This window comes from Prosopis cineraria, unplaced genomic scaffold, assembly GCF_029017545.1.
Source record: "Prosopis cineraria cultivar Desert tree isolate PC_DT_omini unplaced genomic scaffold, ASM2901754v1 PC7, whole genome shotgun sequence".
Lineage (NCBI taxonomy): Eukaryota > Viridiplantae > Streptophyta > Magnoliopsida > Fabales > Fabaceae > Prosopis > Prosopis cineraria.
In genome coordinates, this window is record NW_026555338.1 from 26,116,862 (window position 1) to 26,131,603 (window position 14,742).

The following is a 14,742-nucleotide window of genomic DNA, read 5'->3' on the forward strand; positions in this document are numbered from 1 at the left end:
CATTTTCTAGAGAGCTTGCCAATGCCAATAGTCTTCTCTTGAGGCGTTGATGATTTTTCCCCCACATCAAAGAAGGATGAAGCATTGGACCAAGCACTACCTGTCTACCTATCAACTTATCTAGCTATCTCTCTGCTTATCTAACAACCTATCCACGTTACTTGAAGAAGAAAAACAAAAAGAAAAGGCCCCCTAATCCACTGGACAAAGAACAATCAAGACACAACACAAGGCAAGAGACATCCATAGCCACTCAAGCTTCATGATCATCTCTTATTCATCATCATTTTCAAGAGTTTACATACATACATACATACATACATGTGTGTGTGTGTGTGTGTATATATATATATAACAACAACTCATCCACACAAAGCTTGATCAGAAGATACACTCTAGTAACATTCATTTCATCTTCTTTCACTCAGTCTTTGGTGGTCTGATTCAGCCGTACTGGGTGTCATCCATCACTTCAGGTTTCAGCAGCAACATGTTTCATGTGATATCATTGTAATGGGGTTGTCTTTTTCTCAGCCAGGAATGGTTTGAACATCATCAGCACTCCAACTGCTGCTACTAGGTTCAGCACAAAAAATACCATGTGAGGACCTGCAGTTGAATGTCCCGCAGCTAGTGAGCTTTCAGCTAGGACATAGTATTGAATTTGGAGTTAATCCTGTTGTGGTAAGAATGAATTGCAGGTCTTCGGAGCAAGTACCTTACAACTATGATCCCCTAATATTTGATAATATTAATTCTAAGGTCCCCACAAAAATACATGCGTACATGTGTTGCCCTCACAACGATGATGGGGGCACTGCTGCCCCAATGACGGTGGTGGACTATGAAGGTGGGTGAGCTTTGGTGATGAGTGAAGAGGGAAGATGAAGATGAAGAAGGGTACAAGTGTCTTTTGATATTAACATAATGCTCATTACATAGGTCTACTGATGTAGTCCCAATTACAAGAGATATAAGATAATCCCAAAGCCATCACGTAATGGTCTTTACCTGAGGAAGTCATGTTGATGAGATCTATCTAATTCTAAATATACATGAAATTCCTCCATTTTTTAAATTCTATTTGGGCCAAGGATCGAAGATTTATTGGGTTCTCAAATAATATATAGTCATTGGCTACACACACACACAAAAAGGAGTTCATTTGATTTTGATAGAACATTTTAGGATTCAAAATTTCTTCGTTGATAGAATGGAAAGAATTAGGGGAAGAGGGATCCATGAGCAATGAATGGGAAGATGGAAAAGTTGGAAGAAGAAAGAATTTTTTGGTTCGACGCATAGAATCTTATGTACAGAAGTTAAAGTTATTACACTAAAAATTACTCTAAAAGTCTAGTCTAAGTGTCCCATTTTAGTCCAACCAAATGCCATGAATGAGAGGAAGTATTAGGATTACAGGTAATCTTGATGCAGAGAATTGAACCAAATGGGCCATCATGGTCAATCACTATCTTTGCTGCTTTCCTAGCAGTATATGAAACAAAATTCAGCACAAACGGATTAGCTAAGCTTCATACCTGGGAGGAAAGAAGCATTTAACCGCTTTTCTGACCATGTTAATCTGCATTGAACAAGATCAAAATTAGTGAACAGAAGGTAAGTTTCTAAACATAGTTGTAAGAAAAGGAAAAAAAATCGATGTGTTCATTTGAGGTAGTGTGTTTAAGATTACAAGAAAAACCCAGTAATGGAATTTCATACGAGTAGTTTTCATCAATGAAAATGCATAATACTTAAACTAAGGCTCATGGACATAATAAATATATCGGCTTCAGAAACACATGAAATCCAAATGCAAAGGCTTACGAGGCTAAACTCATCTTTACATTCTCAGATGATAAATGAAAACCTCTAACCAATCCACACTAACAATTTTTTGTTTTTTTTTTGTTTTTGCACCATGATATTTTCATTGATAAATAAAAAGGCTGAGTTAGATCAATTGTTTCAGAACCAACGCAATGCACATAGAACTCGGCAGATGCCTACAGAAATGGATCAAAAATCACGGATTGGAATCAATCTGATGCGAGTCTTTGTGGACAATTTTTCACTAGATTTGAAGTGACATGTAAGATGCTAAACAAAAAAATGAAAAGTAAACTCACACTGCACCACCTCCAGCTGGGCCAATTGCTTTGAAAATTGACATACCAGTCATAGCAATACCATTGGCTGCTCCCCTTTGGTGTTGTTCCTGTTTTCCCAAATGAAGCTTGCCGTATTAGCCTAACTCAATCATGATAATCCCACAACTTCAAAAGAAAAATGAATAACAACAATAAATAATGAACTAAACAAAAACAAAAATTACCACTGCTCTGTTTTGCAGAAGGAATAAACCAGTAACAATTGTTGCCTGGCAAAGAAAAAGTTACAATCAGGAAAGTTCATAATGTATGTAGGATTTTGTGAAGAAGATAGCGTTCTGCTTTTGTCATTCTCATATTTTATGGGCTTAAATTACACCATTACCCCCTCTAGTTTCTTTATTGTTACCATTTAGTCCTCAATTTCAATTAGATCAGTCTTCGTGCCATCAAAATGTTTTTTTCTGAAAAAACAAGTGATGCACTTACAGATTGCATTTACTTTTGCTAAGTGATTTTACAGACTGAAAATACCTATAAAAATCTTGTATGCCAACCAATAGCCATTTACTTTACCTTAATCCATAATATTATCATTGTCATTGGTAAAATCATGGAACAGAGAACTTACAGAGAGACAAAACATAAGCACAGAAGCAATAGTTATCAATATGTCCATTGTGAAGCCTGATAACAACGCTATGAAAGGGTGACTTTGCAAGATAGGTATGGATAAAACCTGCACACAGCGCCCAAAAACAACAGTTCAGTTTAATAAACAGCAGAAAATGAAAATGCTGAATCATTGTAATTGTTGCATGAATGAGAAAGCTAACCGCTGAAATGTGAGAAAGTCTCACAGGTCCACAAACTTTCTCCAAAAATGGATAAATGAAGATTTGGTAGAGCAACAGACTAAAACCTAACCAGTTGAGTAAAGGTCAGAACTAACCAGCATAATCTTGAAGTGATAGTTATGTCAATACAGTGGAAACATGTACACATTATATCTTTATGATGCATATCCGTTCCGTCTTGAACTAACTGAAATTTTCAACTATAGTGCTTACCTATTTTTCTTGTATGAATATCAAGGAAGTCTGAATAAATGTACACATTTAAGAAGTTCAGCCCCAAAAAAACAAAAGTTATCAAGCAATTCGATTTCAGAAGTTTATGGGAATATGGTAACTGCTGTGAAACTAAAAACAACTAAGCAAATAAAACAAGCTATTAAATTGAACGTATGACAAAAGTTTGAGAAGTGTCTTGAGAACTAGGCAAGCCAATCTACATAAATTTTAGGAAGAATGACATAGAGGTCCCAAGAGGATCAATTAATTCAAATTAGGTTTCAAAGTGCCAAATTTCAAAAATTTACAAATTCATCTCTCAATTTTGCAACTTCATTGTGATGAATTCGCAACTTATGTTCCAAATTCCAAATTTTAACAGAAAAAACAATTTTTTTTTTCAACCATGTTAAAATTTAGAAAAACAAGTGGCAAATTCTTCACAACGAAGTTGCAAAATTGAGAGATGAATTTGCAAATTCTTGAAGTTTGGCACTTAGGATGTCATTTGAATTAATTGATCCTCTTGGGACCTATCTGTTATTCTCCCTAAATTTTAATGTAAAGTTATAAAGCAGTTAATAAACCACAGTTCAGAATATGGTTCCAGATAAATGAACTCAGATCCTCTGAACAAAAGGGATAGATCATAGGTGGAGTTCCTTTAGATGTTTGTTGTTATTTCTCCAATAAAAGCATGACATGTTAACATCTTTCATAATTTGGCACCACATGATTGATGCTTTTAAAAGTTACTACATAATTTATGCTTTTTTACAAGAAGTCAAATACACCAGACACTTTACTGAAGATTTCTCAACTAAAAAAAAGAGAGAAAAAATTTAAGGAAATCGTTGGATTTATGTATCTGCCCTTGATGGGAATCAAGTAATTATATTGGATTAATGAGTAATAATTTAGTATATTCCGGTTTAATGAGGTTTGACCGGAATCAAGAATTAATTTCCACTTTGGAAAGTTTTGTCTCTGCATTAATAAGTATTCCATTGCAATTATTCTTTTCATTATGAGACAGATTTATGACAATTGGATTTCTCGTTCTGTTACAGCCTTCCACCTTATAAATAGAGGTGGTTGGCTGAAGGAGAAACCATCCCAAAACAAATACCTTTTCTCGTATTTACTCTTCTCTCTCCCTCTCTTTCTCTCTTGAGGTGCATCTGCTATGCATCTTAAAAAGGGCTCTAGTAGTCCAATCTCTGCTTGGGTAATTGGGTTGAGTGCTTTGCACTTATCCGGGTTTTGTATATTTTTTGGATATTTATTTATTTGTTTATAACCTTCAGAAATCTTCTGCAAGTCTCTCAAGAATCCTTCCTAATTCTGGCAATTAACATAATGGAAATTTACTCAGCAAGATTGGTTTACAAATTAAAATATGTGCCTAAGGTGAAGAGTTAGTGCATATGACCTCATGTAAATGCAGTTAAGTTATGCATAATATTTGGGGAAGACAAGTTAGGTTGGAAACACAATTTATAATTAATACTATCTAGAAATTCATATCCATCAAGGATGTACCTGATATTGAAAGAACATTACCAACATCATCGGTTGTGAAGTTCAAACCCCCCAACTTTATAGGACTGACAGCCCACAATGAGAAAACCTGCAGAAAGTAAAATAGTTCTAACCTATACCCTATAAGGTGAAACACAAAAACATTCATTTTGCTCCATAAAAGATGACTTCGTTATGAACTTTTGATGCTATATGAATTTTTTGTATCATTATAGTACAAGAGAAAATTTCTTTCAACTCCATAGAATATCGTGCATAATATCAAGTTATTATCTCCGGAAGAATTAAAACAATGGGAGTTTCGGCTTGATAATTCATAAAATCATTTCTTTGAGGATATGACAATTTTTTTCCCCACCATTCAGCGAGATATCACATCAAAATCAATAAATAAAGGTATGGATAACAAGATAGAAAGCAAGAAAGCCCCACCAATACAACAATTTTATGAAATGTATAAAAGTATTGTACTAAGAAGCAAACCTCTGTATAAGCAATATCATGCAGCGAGAAAACACAATAAACAATAATGGATGACATCAACGGCCACTTCAGGAGGAGGTTTTCATCTTTCTGAACTGTCTTTTCTGTGATTTCATTTTCTAAAGCTTCTGCATCCTCATTGAACTCATCACTAACATTGTGGTTGTGCAATGTTTCCTGCAGATTTTGAAAACAACAATTTTAATATCAGAAGTTAGCCTTTTTATCAGAAAGAAACAGTTTAAAATATAGCTTTATATAATTATCCCCCAAATATGGTATGTTTAAAATATTTTGAGAACTATTAAAAAATGAAGAATAGAAAGGGAAAAGTATATTCATAGATTTCTAGGCTATATAAAATATGAGGCTTTAAACTAAAAAAACAGAACCTAAAAGCTACAATAACTCCCTTAAGAAATACTCCCTCCTTCTTAATTTATAAGACATTTTTAAATAAAATTACATATATTAATAAAGCTAGTTAAATATACTTCACGACCTTTTTTTTTTTAAATATAAATTTCTAAAAGTACCCTTCATTTAACATAACCTTAATTGTGAAACATTAAATAAAGAGAGAGAATAATAAGAAGAGAAGGATAATATTGGAAAAGAATATCTGATAAAACCTTTTTTTTTTGTTGTCAAATTGCCTTATATTTTGACAACCCAATCACCTACAAAATTGTTGAGGGAGTATATTAGAACCCTGCCTTCATCCCAAGTCACAACCCAAAAATGGGTTTTTTTTTTTATAATAATAAATTAATAATAGTAGTAGTAATAGCAACAACAGCAGTCTCAAAACATCATGAGAACAAAACTATATAAAGAAGATTAATAAGGATTAGCTAGCTTGGGCTTGGGCTACCCTTTGTATTTAATATAATTTACCACTACAACCATTATTATTATTATTAATAGACACAAAATTCATGGTCATACATACCGGGAGCCAGATACAGGCCACTAATACGGCAAGTGCAAAGGCTGATATTATAAAGCAGGGCAAGAAGTATGGAAACCTGTAGGCCATTTGTGTTTGGACAAACAAATATCAGCATATCAACTAGGAAATGGAAATTTTAAAAAAATGGAATTCAAAATTATTATTAATACTTAAAAATAGCATAAGTATACTTAGCACTTACTTATCAAACAAGGAACCTTTTGGAAATATATGTGGATATTTCTCAACTGGCTGAAATACCAAAATTCCCAAATTATTAGAAGACCATGAGATAAGCATGCTCATGGGCTTGTTCCCACACACACACAACAACAACAACAACAAATTTTATTCTACTAAGTGAGATCGGCATTAGCTATATGGATTGCACGATGCCATTGTATTCTTTCAGCAACTAAGCCTTTGAAAATATGCTAAGTAAGAGGTCTTGTTAAACAATATTCATCTTTGAAAATATTAACCAAAATTCAGCTTGTTCCCACACACACGCCACATAAAATTTAAAATGGTGAATGAGAGGGCTTGCCCTCACCATGGAAACCTCCATCCACTTAAGTTTTAATAACGTAGAGACCAGCTACAAATAATGATAGAGAGCTAGGATTTTAGATAATGATCAATTTAAGTTGTAGATAAAGAGAACTAAATCCATTAGGAATTCAGCTTAGATGAATTTTCAACCACAAAAGAGTTAATCTTATTTGTCCATATGAAAAAGCCAAGCACATCCTTAGGTACCAGTTTGAAGCACAGGGCAAAGAATCAAGTACCTGAGCCAAATAGCCTCCTAGTGCTGGGCCAATGACTAAACCTATCCCCCAAGCTGCACTGACCTGAAACCAGATCAAATTATCAGAGTATCATCATGAAGAATATGTACTTGCAAGAATCAATAATAGACCACAGTAAACTATACTTACAGTGGAGAGCCCTAAAGCTTGGTGTTCTTCTCGAAATATTTCAGTAGCATAAGCCTAGTGAAAGAGGATGTTGATATATTAGTGGAGGTTAGAATCAAATCAAATAGAACAAGTAAATCTTGTAAAGAAATGTTGTTAGGCACGGAATCAGGTAGTATCATTTAGGATTAATTAGCTTTTTTTCCCCCCTGATTTCACTACTGTAATCTGGCAAGGTTTGATATATGCACCTCCCTTTCACCATAATGAAAAACACATGATTTAGAGTGCTCAAAGTCAAAAGAAAAAAAATAAACGTATTGACTGACTATCAACTACACAATTTCAAACTTCTGATAGAACCACGGATTTGTTCAACACAAAATTTAAAGACTGAATTGGAAATTTTAGACCTTGAAAAACACACTTTGTCACAATTTAGTCTCTGAAAACTTGAATATCTCATTCAAGTCTCACAAAAAAGTATTTCAACTTCAATGTCATCATGGCATCAAGCCCAACAACAAACAACTAACAAAAATGTGTGATTTGGCCAAATAGAGACGAAGTGTATCTTTGTATCTTTTAAAGACCAAATATCAATTCATTCAATTTTAAGTTTCTGCTATCTAATGCATCTACAAATGGTACCTTTATTGGTCCAAGTGAACCATTTGAGATTCCAAGGAGAAATCTTGTGCTAACAGCCATCCAAAGACTTGTGCTAAGGCCAAATAGTGTGTTAAACACAACACTGAAATCAAATAAGAATCAATGTCCAGATGCACAACATTATTGATGTATAGAAGTATAGAGGATGAGAGGGATTAAGTTAGGAGAGGAAGTGAGGAACTAACAAGATAAACTGATTTCAACTAGTCTAAAAATGTTTAACATACAATTAGTGGAGGGCTATTTGTAGGGAGTCCATGACAAGAAATAAAATAAAATAAATAAAGCAGACAAATATATGAAACATAGTTCCAAAATGCACTAAAAATCTTCAATCTCATTATGCCCAAAGTAAGTTTTATACAATTCCATTTCTTCTAGTATTTTCTTTCTATTCACTGTTATTGATTTATGGTAGATCTAAAAAGAAATCACCCAAATAAGTAATTTGAGTGCTTACACTGAAGCAATGCCTATAACTATAGCATATTTTCGACCATATCGATCAGCAAATATTCCCCATGGAATTGATGTCAAACATCTGCCAAACATGAATGAAGATCCTGCAACATATTTCATATGGAGTTAAGCATTTTGAGAGCTGAATAAGTTCCTCTTATAGACATCAATAGAATGAAAGGACTGAAAGGAACCTTACCCACATAACCAGCATAGGAACTTATATCTTCCTCCATTTTTGCAATACCAAAATCTCTTACCTGCAAGCAAATTTGTATCAATACAACAGTTCATCTTCTATTCTGCGTTAGTTATATGCTCTTACAAACTTAGCAATAAAAGCAATCATTAAACAACGATTTTATTTCTTGAGTTACCTCATAACAAACGAGAAAGCAGAAGGTAAAACAATTTAGACTGTTGCAAGCCTGAACTGAGATTGGTTGTCACTTGAGGAGACATGATTTTCCATATTTACTAGCAAACTGCATTTTAACTTATATATAATTGTCATTTTAAGTCAAAATCTACAATTTTGTTATTTATGTCAAAAGCTATCATTTTGTTCAATACAAAAAAGATTTAAAACATTAGAGACAATTCAAATGTATCCTCAATCCCTCCCCTCTGTAAGCCGGTCATGGCAATTTCAATAAATAAGCCAAAAGTTTAAGTTGAAATTAGAAGAATAGGAGAGAAAACTACAATAAAAGGTTTCTTATACTCTCTTAGTTCAGTATTATAAGGCACTCTTAACTGAATTGTAGTTATTTTTTTTTTTAAAATTACACACTCTTTCCATGCTTACCCTTATTTAATAGAGTCTCTTAATTAGAAAAAAATTAAGAGTATTTTTGAAAAGACCTTATTAATTGTACCTTTTTCTTTTTACCAACCTATCAACTGCACCTTGAAAGATTAAAATGTCTTATAATTTGAAAGATGATACTTTGAAAAAAAAAATACCTTATAATATTAAAAGGATAGAGTACATTCCAATGGATCACCCCCCCCCCAAAAAAAAAATCCTTAGACAATGGAACAAGTATTAAATGCAAAGTTTAAACAAGTACAACAGAGTAAGAAGGAACCAATATCTACGTAGAAAAAATTAAGAAAAGAGGCGGGACTGAACAGTTAATTGATACTCAAAATTCATCTATTCAAATACCCCAAATAATTAGGAAAACTGATTATATTAACTTGAATAGAATTAATGTAGGTGATTAATCAAACGAACTATTTATAAGTTTCTGTTCCCAGCTTGAAGCAAGCAGCCAATTTTGAAAATTGATGTGCTCGTTAAAAAAAGACTGAGAACTTCTATTTGCAGTCTTGTTTATATCAAAGGAAAATAAAACATAAAAAAAAGGCACATCTATTATATGCACTTTTGATTATATAAGGAGAAAAGGAAACATTAAAAAGAAATTAATAATCTAGATCATCCACAGACAAAAATTCACACATCATGGCCATTAAAGAATGTCATCAAGTGGGAAGAGACATGATACACTCACCATGAAATAAAGAAATGGGAAGAGACAGCATACAGGCAGAGCTGTACAAAGTCAAGAAAAACATATCAGATAATTTTTCTTTTTTTAAAAATAAGGAATAATTAACTGAAGAATCTGCAGGCACAAAATTTGATAATAAATACTCAATTAAATAGAATTTTTTTTTTTTGTTTTAGAGACCTTTTCACTTCAGGAACTAAAAAAGAAAAATAGAAAGAGAGAAAACAGAAGAACAGTAATGTTGTAAATTATGGGCTCTTCAACTGAGAGAAGAATTAGAAAAGCAGTAACAAATAGCTTGGAACTTGGAAGGATATCTTGAACTTAAAGAAACAAAACAATACGTTCCTATCCTATAAAAAAAAAAAGAAAAAGGAAAAACTTTCTATTTATTCCTTTATGAAGTCAATGAACCATTTTTCGTTTCTGCCAAACAGAACCGAAGAGGGGAGGCAAGTTAGTTCATTACACTGATGGTTGGATATGCTAGCATCAGCCAAGTAATCGATCAAAAGGGGAAAAAACAAAGTGCTCCAAAACAAGAAGCTGGTTAAAAGTTGATGCATTCGACTTTACAAGAATAAGTAACAAATTTTCAGAAACAATGATAACAAAAGCAGAAGACTTACTGGTGCACAGAGTAAGCATCCATACGCTGAGGATATGCTTCAGGGGTACGCCTTGGTGCAATTCCTTGGCTTGATCAACCTTACAGCCAGGGCAGTTCTCATAGTACGTATTTTTATCCAACAATGGCTGTCTAGAACCGTTCTTATTATCGTCCGCCATGTTTGTTTTCCCCGAGACTCCTTCCTAAACCGTTCTCTCTGTTTTTTTGTTAAGAAGAAACACAAAACCAAGAAAGAAAAACGGAGAAAGTTATCGAAGGTGAGTGCTTTTTGTTTCTTTTTGAAATTGCAGATGGAAAAAAGAAAAAACAGAACCTTTGAGCCAAACACTAAAAGCACAAACTCACGGATTTATGTGAAGAAGAATAGTGAGACGAGGTCTCATAAAAAGAAGCAGCAGCAGCAGCAGCAACTAGCGGTAATGTCATCAGTGTCGCCGCGTGAGAGCAAACGTAGTTTCAGGAAATAGAGAGAGAGAGCGAGAGTTAGGAGGACTGGGGCCCACCAAACCCCTCACGTCTATCGCATCCGCGGCGTTATGTTGGATATTTGGAGTTGCCTTCTTGTCGCCACCTCGTTGCCACAAAGATGACTAAGGTGACCTTTTTGTTTTGTTTTTGTTTTTTGTCTTTTTTTTTTGTCTTTGCTTTTAAATTAAATAGTGTTCACACGGGCTGGGTAAAAAATAGCAAAATAATGTTAAGCTAAAAATAATACTTAATAATTATTCAGAATATAAAATATTATTAGGTGAAAGTTAGTTTTAAACTAAATTTTCTAATGCTAGATATTAACATTTATAAAGTACATGTGGTTTTAAATTAAAAATTATGAATATTAGAATAATATTTTTTATTAATTAACTATTAAATAAAATAATTTATGATGCACATGATATTTTTGTGTAGATTTTTTAATTAAAATTATGATACAATTAAGTTTAAAGTAGTCTTCAAAATAACTTTAAAAAATATAAACTAAAAGTTAATCTTATATTAATTTGGAAAAAATAGAAAATGATTCCAATTAATTTAATGCCAAAATTAATTTTTTATCAATTCGCTTTACATTGAATTTTAATTATAAATAATTATTTAACTTATTCATTTAAAAAGAACTTGCTCTAAATAAAAACGGAATAAATACAAAGTTCAAAAGATCATAACTAGTCCCAAAAAAAATAATTTAAAAATCTTAAATCTTTACCAATTTGAAAAAATGCAACAATTGTTATATGTTTTATACTAATTTATTGCTTTGCATTTAACATTAACTTTATTTGTTTTGATACATCAGATATCTAGAACACTTAGAACAAATGTTGATTGAAAAAAAAAAAACAGTTAACAACTATAAAAAAAAATTAACATGCTCAATATATTTGAAAAAATACACTTGGAGAACATTCACATCTAAAAGACATTTGAAATCTTGGCATAGTGAAGTTATAAAACACATAACTTACAAATAAGTATGAAAAAAATTACAAACTATAATTAAAATTACAATATATAGTAAAACGAAATTTATATTAAAAAGGAATTATAAAACCTTTTGTATTTAATTTGGAATAAACTCATATATCAAATCTATAACCCAAATGCATGGGGAAAAAGTGAAAGAAGATAGTGAAAGGTACACAATATATCCAATGTGACATTAAGATTATGGGGACCTTCATCATAAATTTTGAGTACTTCTTCACCAATTGAATCTATGGCTGCAACCATTGGAACTTTCTAACTACCAAATCAACATAAGGATGTGCATATTAATTAACAGACATATTAAGAGCAAATATATTATACGATGAAATTAATCTCCCAACAAAGAACATTAGAATCAATTAATTAATTAATGTATATAAAATCACATACCACAATGAAAGAAACCAAATGCCATTCAAACTCAAATTAATTAATGGAGAGATATTAACTAATATAGATGAAAAAGTTTACATAAAATAAATTGTAATATTAACTAATAAGATTATAAATAATTAAGATTATTGAGGTCAACGTTTGTAAATCACAATACAATTTATTATTTTTATTATCCACAAGCTTATCTAATGATTGGATAGTTTATAAATTTTCTTTCTGACATAGAACATTTTAAAAATTAAAATTATGAGGTAAATATAAAATTTATATGGCGGCATCTTTCTATTAAATTGTGTGAGGGTATATGAATGTATTATACATTTTAATTTCATTAATGATTTATGGTTGTATATGATATGAATCTTGAAAACTTGATTTTCAACTAAAATATAAATATTTTCAAATCTTGCATAGTTGATATATTAAAATATCAAATATCATCATGATCAAAATACAAATTTAATGATTGAATCTCATCATCTTCAAATACATATTATATATAAATTAAAGTTTTAAAATTTAGTCAATTTGTTTCACATTTACAATTCAGATAAAAATAAAAAAAAATTAAATAAAGATCATTAAAACATTATTCAAATTAAGAAATTTGGATCACGCACCATGTAACACCCTTCAATTTAGAAACCGATTTTTCGCAAATTATTAATTCAACAAATTATTTTTTTTATTGAATCCTTATCATACCCTTATCATGGTAGAAAAATTTCTACCATGATACATCCAAGATAATATACCACAGGTCTTAAAATATCTCAAAAAGCAATTAGAACCATGAGGGACAGACAGGATCCTCATGGCATGATATTTAAATCAGGTCATGAATCAAGAGGGACAAACATAATCCTCTTGGTCATATAAATGCATTTAATAAAAGAATTAGAGTTTACATGTTGTCAAAATAAGGTATGTCCTAGGTTGGTATAAGATACATTGCATAATACAAAATAAGAGGCAACATAAAAGATGGTGTCTCATACACCAAAGTTACGCCTCTGGTGCTTTCTCGACTGGACTCTCTCCTGTAAAATATTAACCACGGGGAATAGACTTAAAAGTCTCAGTAACTAAAAATTAATATGTAATGATGCATGTGGATGTAACTAATCATACGATTGCTTAGTGGGCACACAAAAATATTTAATCGAACAATATTTTCAAACAAATCGAACAAGTATTTAATTGCATGACTGCACCTTATATCCTCCTTTCGTCATGCTCAGACGTCAAATCACCCGGTCAAAGTGAGTTGGACAAAGTGACACGTCACTCATTGGGTCCAATGAGGGCTTACCACGTGGTAATAATTAACCGAACAAAAATTTCTATTAACACTATAATATTAAAATACCCTGACAAGTCGTGCATCATTCAAATATCCAAATAGGAATATATCCGAACAATAATATCTCATCATGATAAACAAAAATAAATTTTTAACCCACTTGACAATGATTTCAAACAAGTATATAATAATATTTATTTTTAATAATTCATAATTTTTTCAAACACAAAACAACACATAACCATTCAAAGACACACTTATCACACACATTAATAATGATTACCTTGTGTCTTGAATAACAAGTTCCCCTTCACAACTCCTCTTTCACCACTATTTTTGTCAACACAATCTACATAGTTATTTCATAATACTATATATTAATTTTACATTAAATAAATAACTCTAATTTAAAGAGTTAGAAAGTCTTAGATCTATAATCCATATTAACACTAATTTAAGATTTATGCCTCATTTAACTTTTCAAATTCTTTTTAAAATTCTCGTACCCTAATAAACTATTTTAAGCCTCAAATCACTTTTAGTATCACAATTTCATCCTTCTATATTCTAAAAATTCGTCCAAAAATAAATTAAGAATTTTAGAATTATCCTAAAGCCTCAAATCACCTTTCTATAACCTCAAAAATACCTATTCATACTTAAATAAATATTGAATAATCAGAGGTTCATCCTTATCTCAGATCAACATAAATTCATCATATAGATCTAGAGTTTAACTCAAAAATTGCTTAAACATGAGTTTCAACATCAAAATAATATTCTATAATATTTATTATACCTCTAAGAACTTCAACCTATATTTTTAATCCATCATATACTCAGATTAACTATCCTATAGAAAAATCCTAATCAAAATATTGCTCTATTCATAAAAATAATCATATCATAGAAAGCTAATACTATTTAGAAAATACCTATAAAATATTTTATACTTAAATAATTTTTTAAATGCTAATCTAAATAGGAAAGTTGGAACATACCTGAAGAAAATGAAAATAATCCCCCCTTGTCAGAAAACGCCGAGCAACGTGAGAGAAAGAGAGAAAAAATCATATAAAAATAGGATTTGAGTCCCAAAATTATATTAAAAAAATTATAGGTTTGAATTTAATTATTCAAACCTTTGGACCATTACTTGCAATTTTTACAAATTGTATCTTGAGCCTTTAGT

General features: G+C 31.4%; 1 protein-coding gene across 1 annotated transcript; it reads right to left on the reverse strand.

The window, feature by feature from the left end:
- Positions 1-246: 246 nt before the first annotated feature.
- Positions 247-10,809, reverse strand: LOC129316112 (protein ZINC INDUCED FACILITATOR-LIKE 1-like). The gene is made up of 18 exons (XM_054960380.1): positions 10,712-10,809; positions 10,365-10,562; positions 9,736-9,776; positions 8,415-8,475; positions 8,217-8,319; positions 7,736-7,838; positions 7,106-7,159; positions 6,956-7,018; positions 6,367-6,416; positions 6,165-6,240; positions 5,213-5,389; positions 4,730-4,817; positions 2,951-3,036; positions 2,746-2,853; positions 2,339-2,383; positions 2,133-2,221; positions 1,542-1,585; positions 247-609 (listed from the first exon to the last, which is right to left on the reverse strand). Exons 2-18 carry the CDS (start codon positions 10,522-10,524, stop codon positions 506-508), a joined length of 1,452 nt encoding a protein of 483 aa, XP_054816355.1. The 5' UTR covers positions 10,525-10,562; positions 10,712-10,809; the 3' UTR covers positions 247-505.
- Between the last annotated feature and the right edge of the window lie 3,933 nt (positions 10,810-14,742).